Source organism: Zea mays, chromosome 5, assembly GCF_902167145.1.
Source record: "Zea mays cultivar B73 chromosome 5, Zm-B73-REFERENCE-NAM-5.0, whole genome shotgun sequence".
NCBI lineage: Eukaryota > Viridiplantae > Streptophyta > Magnoliopsida > Poales > Poaceae > Zea > Zea mays.
In genome coordinates, this window is record NC_050100.1 from 61,312,324 (window position 1) to 61,319,972 (window position 7,649).

General features: G+C 41.3%; 1 protein-coding gene, 1 long non-coding RNA gene and 2 other non-coding genes across 4 annotated transcripts; all 4 read right to left on the reverse strand.

The window, feature by feature from the left end:
- Positions 1-1,167, reverse strand: LOC112806036 (uncharactered LOC112806036). Its single transcript, NR_157390.1, has one exon. It is a non-coding gene; the product is annotated as an uncharactered lncRNA (long non-coding RNA).
- A 3,198-nt stretch (positions 1,168-4,365) lies between these two features.
- LOC100502201 (60S ribosomal protein L30-2) lies at positions 4,366-7,213 on the reverse strand. The gene is made up of 5 exons (NM_001196678.1): positions 7,132-7,213; positions 6,815-6,920; positions 5,168-5,269; positions 4,676-4,744; positions 4,366-4,592 (listed from the first exon to the last, which is right to left on the reverse strand). Exons 1-5 carry the CDS (start codon positions 7,150-7,152, stop codon positions 4,552-4,554), a joined length of 339 nt encoding a protein of 112 aa, NP_001183607.1. The 5' UTR covers positions 7,153-7,213; the 3' UTR covers positions 4,366-4,551.
- LOC111589380 (small nucleolar RNA Z103) lies at positions 5,955-6,050 on the reverse strand. The gene has a single exon (XR_004849808.1). It is a non-coding gene; the product is annotated as a small nucleolar RNA Z103 (small nucleolar RNA).
- LOC111589381 (small nucleolar RNA Z103) lies at positions 6,138-6,233 on the reverse strand. Its single transcript, XR_004849809.1, has one exon. It is a non-coding gene; the product is annotated as a small nucleolar RNA Z103 (small nucleolar RNA).
- Positions 7,214-7,649: the final 436 nt, after the last annotated feature.

A 7,649-nucleotide genomic window follows, 5' to 3' on the forward strand; every position in this document is an offset into this window, starting at 1 on the left:
TACATGCACGAATTTGAGCTGGGATCAGTTTGGCGTTGACTCATACGCAGTGGCCATCTAAATCAATCCACTGGTAATCAGTTTTTCAACGCAGATCTCAAATGACAAGTGGCCACTTTAGATGCATATTTTGGTTTCTTCTTCAAATTAACAAACAGTCCCGGTAATCGGATGAATAAAGAAAGAGGTAGATCGACGAAGCACTTCAGAGAATCAGAGTTCTGGCTTGGCTTTCTCGAACGAGAAAATGTAGCGCTCAGTATGTTCAGCGTCGATCATCTGGGGAAAGGGTCATCATATTCTCCGTGGTGTGCAACGCAGTTGAGAGAAACAAACAAGCACAAAAAAAGAAGCATCGGTTTTGGTAAGGGGCAACAACAAAAAAATAAGCACTGCATTACGTTCGGGGGTACATTTTCTGCGTAAGTGGAGGATCAGAATTCTGGCTTGGTTCTCTAATAGAGAACTTGTTGCGCTCAATATGTTCACTGTCGATCATCTGGGGAAAGGGTCATCATATCCTCAGCAGGACACATTTGAATCGTTTGTGCACAAATATAAGATCGTTCTCGAGAAAAGAAATGCGACAGATTATACATGACACAAGACGGCAGCGATGATCAGATAGAGCTAATACAGTTTGAGCCATCATGGCGGCCAATCAAACCAATAGGGAAACAATTTCATCGTCATTTCATCTCCAGACCACCACACACAGCAGCACCAATGGCGTGACTGAACCACACCCTTCTTGAAAGATGAATCCAGATCGAAGAACACGAATCCAGACAGAAAAAGAGAAAAGGCAGACATACTGAAACGGGGAAAAGGCAACGACGGGGAAAAAATAAATCAAAACAACTGTAGGACGCTACAGAGATGGACTTGAGGCGGAGCATTGGGTGCATCAGATCTCCAAGGTGAAAAAGGGTGTGACATCACAGAGATGCCTCAGATGCAAATTACCCATTACAACTTGTGGCTCCTCATCTGCACCGACAGATCCAACAGTCCCACAGCACCAAGCAGCGATGCCAAGGCAGATAAAACAACGACAGATCTCGAAGAACACGAGCAAGCGGCATAGGCGAGAAAGGCAGAGCCCGCAACACTGAAATCTGCGGACAGCGAAAGCTTCAGGACGACCGTGAAGCCGGAGATGAGCGAATTCGGCGGCGGAGGGAGGTGCTTCCGTTGTCGTACCCAAACCTCACACGGTACATATATATACGCACACAAAAGGTCTACTAGGGTTTGAGACAGAGAAAGGGCCGGCGGCCGCGCCGACCGTGAAGCCGGATGTAGGACGCGTTCTCGCTGGAGCAGGCCGGCTGAGCGTAGCGGCCCATGGACACTCACATCCTAGGCCCAAGTTGGGGGGGAAACCCCTCCTTCATCATGCTCAGCCCACTAAAACAAAAGCGAGAGTTCTCAAATGATTTAGAAATCCAGCTCAGCCACTAAAACGAAAGCGAAACCTGAACCCTAAAACAAAAGCTCAGCCCACTGAACCCTGTTTGGGAGAGCTTCACTTTGTAGTTTTAAATTTGTTTCAGGTTCTTCTATTCAAATCATAGTTGAATATTTATGTTACTAAAGTGATATTTTACACACCTAAGAACAGCTTTGTGAAGTTGGCATTATAGCTCTCTACAAAAAACACACTAAGAACACACTAACGCGATCACATCTTATCTACCAAGCTAAACCAATCATCCTTCTCGCTTATGCAGTTCTGCTTTGAAGCCACAACTACCGATTGCCTTAAAACAGAAGAAACAAGCAGGGTAGTTGATCGTTCATTGTTGAAAAAAAAGTATCTAGGAGTCGGTGGCAGAGGACGTCTAAAAATTAAGGTACGACGGTTGGCGGAATATGTCAGAGGCCTTGCTAACGCTCAATTAGAACAAACCCAACACATCATTGTCCAAGAAACCAGGTTGAATTCTGGCATTTGTTCAAATAGATCCGTTGCATTCTACCGTTAGTTGGCTATGTTAGTACCCAGTAAGAATTGTGTTCCTTGACAAGGAATTCCTGATTTGTTTTTTATCGAATACCTTGCGTGCCAGAGTGATGTCTGCCTGTTCTTGACTCAACAGGTAACCTTGGCATTTGACGCCACGATGTTATGTTAGTTATTTCATCAAACACCCTATGAGCATCACGTACGCGTAGCCCGCTAGCGGGATGGTTCTCGTGCGCAGGTTCCGTCGGTGAACGCGTCAGCGAGCGACCTCCTGACGTCGGTCATGGTCGCGCAAGTGGCCGAGATCCCGAACACGGGCGACGGCGACCAGTGGCAGTGGCGCTGTGGCGGAGGCACAGAGCGAAGGTTGTCGGCTAGTCGCGGACTACATGCACTTGACAGACGACAGTTAGCGGTAAACGACCATGGCAGGCTGCAGGTGCGGTTGTGTAGAGCGGAGTGGGCAATTGACGGCGGAGGCCGCGAAGGAGACGTCTTGACGACTACGACGGCGGAGGCAACAGAGCAGAGCGGACTAGAGGTTCTGGGCTAACCCAAGGTATGGCTCGAGCCATACCTGGCCACACTAGGTCCTCCACCACTGCTAGGAGTGTTTGGTAGGAGAACAACTTTGCAAGGTTAGGATAGATGTCCTGCCAAACACACGTTTAGACAATAGTGACACCATCTCATTTTGGTTACCAAACCAAATAAACCACCTTCTTAGAGCAACTCCATTAGAGCAACTCTAATAGTTCTTTAAAAAATAGCTCCCTAAATAGACGTTTAGCAAGTTGGTAAATTAATTTTCGAAAGACAAAAATACTTGGTCTCCAATAGTTCCTGATACGTGGGGAGGTAAATCTGATCCAAATGTATTTAGTGGGTCTATCTGTTTTAATTGAATAGGAAAACTCCCGTATAAAACCCTACACCGTCAGAGGCCTTGTGCCATCGTTACTTTGTGCTACCTGTGATCGATTTTTGCTAGAAATTAACAAAGGTTATGCCGCATCTTTTTTCCCCTGTAGCTACCAACAAAGGTCCGCACGAGTATTTTGCTGCAAAGTCCTGAAACATGTCAGTCCTTGTCTCATCTTTGCCTTTTGGGAACAGAGAAGTACCATTAGAAAAATGGTGTGGAACAAAAGAAAATGGTGGCACAATACTTTCGGAAGTTGAAATACTATAGCCACATTTGGAGAACAAATAAGGTTAAATCCAAAGTGGCTAAAGTTAAGAAGTTAATTTAAAGAATTGTTGGAGAGATGTTTTTTTGCCAAACTCTCTAAAATACTGATTTTAGAAGGTTTTTAGAGAACTTTTGGAGTTGCTCTTAGTTCCGTAAAAGGATCCCTAAATCAATAATTTAGATAGTTAATCTAAATATTATTTTTCATCAGTTCTCTAAATAAACTTTCTAAATTTAGCTACTTCTCATCTAACCCCAATTTTCTATTCTATCTATATTTAGTAATCATTTACTAACTCTCTAAAAAAAACGATGTACCCAATTTTCTATTCTATCTATATTTAGTAATCATTTACTAACTCTCTAAAAAAACCGATGTACCTATGCAGCAGTTGGCAGCTGCACTAACTTGGCTTAAAATTGAAACGAACAGGGTAGTTGACTGTTGAAAAAAGAATCAATGTGGATCCATTTGGTATGAGAAACAGAAAACAACTAGATGAAATTAGAATAGATGCTCTATCACTCACTTAGAAAACGATGACACTATCACAGCTTACAGCTTATCTAGTATCAACACATACTAATCATTCTGATTGAAACCACAAACTGCTGCTGATACGCCTACACAGCAGTTGGCTTAAAACAGAATCAAGCATACACAACAAAGGACATGCGGACTGGCTTAAAACAGAATCGAGCAGGGTAGTCATCGAGATAAAACTATCTTGCACGATTACTGACTCTTTACAAGTCGCAAAATTACTTAACCATCAAATCATAAAACTCTAAAACTTTACATTGACACAACTATCAATTCCCTAGTCATAAGATTAATGAACTGTACAAAACTTTGCATTAAGAGTAGACGTGCCCCGAACTTTCATTTTACATCATTACATAGGGAGGCCTTTACTCCCACCAATATAGGTTATGAACCTTTTTTTGCCTGCCACTATAAATCAAAATTCCCTGGATTTAAGTATATTTGCAGAAAAATATAAACAAACATATAGACCAAACAACCTTATAAATTGAGTACGACTTGAATATGTAAAATTTACTATCACAATACCGATGACTTAAGACAAGACTGTCCTGCCCGAGGTACCATGTTTAAAGCAGCATCGTGTACCAACAGTAAACAAGATACAAATTTGACACAACAGAGAATAGTGCAATTTTGAGCAGTGGGGGACTAAATGCTGTAATCCGAGCACATCCGGCAAGAGATCCATTCAACAATTAGCAAATGTCTGGAACGAAATGTTCAATCCACACAATGTTGCCAAGAACTCTATAAATTCTGACGGAACACGATAAAAGACAAGTACATCAAAATCATCAGCTACTAAGAATTCAGATGCCGAGTACAGCTGTTGTGGCATCCTTACTGCTCGCCCGGTGTAGTCTTGATGATATCAGAATCACCTGAAATCACAATAAAACAACTCTTCATATCCATGTTTTGATCAAAGCATCAAAGTGACTTGTGATATGGAGGCGGCTTTTACCAGGATCGATAATGCTGAGGCAGCAGACACGGAAGTATTTTCCACAGGCTGTTCCAAGGTCAACATTGTCTGGAAAACAACAAAATACAGTTAATTTTAGGACTTGTAACAACAGCTAGTTGCATAGACCAACACAACCCTGTCTCAAATAACATGATAGGAACCAACTATGTACATTATTTAGTTATTCCTAATAACATAGTGTGGTATGCATTACCTTACAATGTAAGTTCTTGTCATATATATTGCAAAGCGAGTAATAATTATGGATTTATGGAAGCCAAAACTTCCTTTCTATTTGATTTATAGTTAATAATTATCTTATGCATTAAACATGCATGGGTGACATTCTTGTGCTTTTCTGCAACTGGCTAGACATTGCAGAACAGTACAAATCAGGGGCTAAAAGAAAAGGTAACATGCCAACTGACAGTTGACATTTCCCTAGATAATGCAACATCGATTGAAGAAACAGAAGGGATGATAACTTACTTCCATGGAAGTGGTGGACTGTCACCTTAGCCAGCATAGCATAGTACTCAATTTCAGACTTCCGAAGCGGAGGACAGTTGTTAGCAATGATCACTAGCTTTGCTGAAAATCAATACATTGATTTAGGCATATTACAAGCATGCTATATAACAAATGATATTGTGTAGAGTCTAAGGCAGAAATTATAGTTTTGTGCACTCACATCTAATTTTAAAGAAGTTATTATCATGTCGAATGAACAGTTAGGCAAAGAAAAGGAGTCAGACCTTAGTAACCAAGTTACCGGATAGATGGGGTCAAGAAACGGGAACGTGGTACAATACTTAAAAAGGATTTTGACACTGAGGGGGTGAGATTGTATCCGTGTTCCCAGAACACAACAAACAAATAAAGTTACACGTTTAAAATACTATACTAGATGGGACATACTCAAAACAATTGTACATAACATAATCCACAAAAAACACTATAAAGCAAACAAAATATAAATCTGAAAGAAGATATCCCCCACTCATGCTCAACCAGTGATATCATGCACAGGTACCATATACGCACAAAACAGGGAGAGGATTATTATGGCGTTGACTCATACACAATGGCCATATAAATACATCCATTGGTAATCAGTTTTCAACGCAGAACTCAAATGTCAGTCACATAAAATAACTGTTTGAAATAAATAGTAACCTAAAAAGAGCAAGCAATGACAACAAACTTTATGTACAGGCTTGAGATAAATTCAGAAATTAAGATACACAACAAATAAAGCAAAACAGCAAAACAAACAGAGGATCAGAATTCTGGCTTGGTTTTCTCAGATGAGAAATTATAGCGCTCAGTATGTTCATTGTCGATCATCTGGGGAAAGGGTCATCATATCCTCATAAGTGTGCAACATAGTTAAAAAACACAAAACGAGGCTACAAATAAGCACTACATAAAATTCAGAAATACATTTTATGCAAAAATGGAGGATCAGAATTCTGGCTTGGTTTTCTCAAAAGAGAAATTATGGCACTCAATATGTTCACTGTCGATCATCTGGGGAAAGGGTCATCATATCCTCATAAGTGTGCAGCAACACAGTTAAGATAACAGAAAAGGCACAAAAAGAGGCAACAAAAAAACACCACATGGAATTCAGAAATATTTTATCATAAACGGATGATTAAAATTATGGCTTGGTTTTCTCAGATGAGAAATTATAGCGCCCAGTATGTTCACTGTCTATCATCTGACCTTCCACTGATAACATTAAGTATAGAGTGAACAAACATTCAGTGACGTAGATAAAAATACGTTGTCCAGAGAATATTTCGGTGGGCGTCCATGCAGCCACAAAGTTCATAGTGGCTGAGGTCATGAGCCCTATTCTCCTTCTTTCAATGTCGTATTTCCATCTTGACATCTAAAAATGTTCACTTCACTTGATTTTTCCCCTGCATAATCCTAATACTCCCACTGTGAGCAGTAAAAAAACAGCTACATGAACACGTCCATAGGCACGGATTGAACATCCACGGGATCAATCTACGGTATTGTAACATAGGCAGACATCCATATGCACCGATTTGACTACCTAACCCGTTAATCAAGAGCTAAGTAGCCTTACGCATGAGACAGAATATAAAGTGTGAGCTTCCTTACACTTAGAATTCCTGAGGGTCCTGAGGACAGTCTTGTAGCCGAGCGTGTACTTGCCGCTCTTCATCACAAGCTGAAGCTTGTTGTTGATGTTGTCCGTGGACTTCTTCTGCACAAAACCAACAACGAAAAACGAAAAACAGAGCTTAGAACATAAATTGCAAGACTGGAAACATGAATACTTGGAATGCAGCAGCAAGACATGTTGCCGCCCAGAAGACGGCAGCAGATCGACGGAAAAGGTGGGAGAAACGTGGGCTTGTAGTCGAGAACTCGAGATACGGGGGTAGATGTGAGAGGGCAGCAGATGTGATCGTTACCGTCTTCTTTGCGGCCACCATGGTTGCGCCCCGATGAGTGACGGCGTCGAAGCGGCTTTGCGCGGCGGCGGCTCTTCTCGGGGATGACTGCGGGGCGGAAGGCTGGAGAGCTAGGGTTTGGTTATTTATAGAGTACAAGGAACCCTAGGGGTTACTGATGTGGGCTTTGTATAGGATAGAATGGGGCTTACGAGTTCTTTGAGCCCAGACGGCAGACGCCCAGACGCGGAGTATGAACTTTGATTTTTGTGGCCAGAAAAAAAAATCTCTTTGACTTCAAAAATAGTTATTTCTATTTTTTGTGGCAGAAAAAAACGTGAGACTACGTACCATGTTGTAAATATGCCCTACTACAATGCTCATGGGTTGTGATGGTATGTAAATTATTTGATAAAAAAGTTTGTGAATAACGATTACATAAAAACGAATAACTCATATATTATCATCAGCATGAACGACGATGTGGTCCATGAATGGCCATATTCGTGCTATGAGGTTCTTGATGTAAATAACCTCAT

Coding starts and splice junctions, on each gene's coding strand:
- LOC100502201 (NM_001196678.1), bottom strand. CDS start 7,152: ATGGTGGCCGCAAAGAAGACG. Junction 6,921..7,131: donor TGGTGGCCGCAAAGAAGACG/GTAACGATCACA, acceptor GGTTTTGTGCAG/AAGAAGTCCACGGACAACAT. Junction 4,745..5,167: donor AGTCCACCACTTCCATGGAA/GTAAGTTATCAT, acceptor GTTGTTTTCCAG/ACAATGTTGACCTTGGAACA.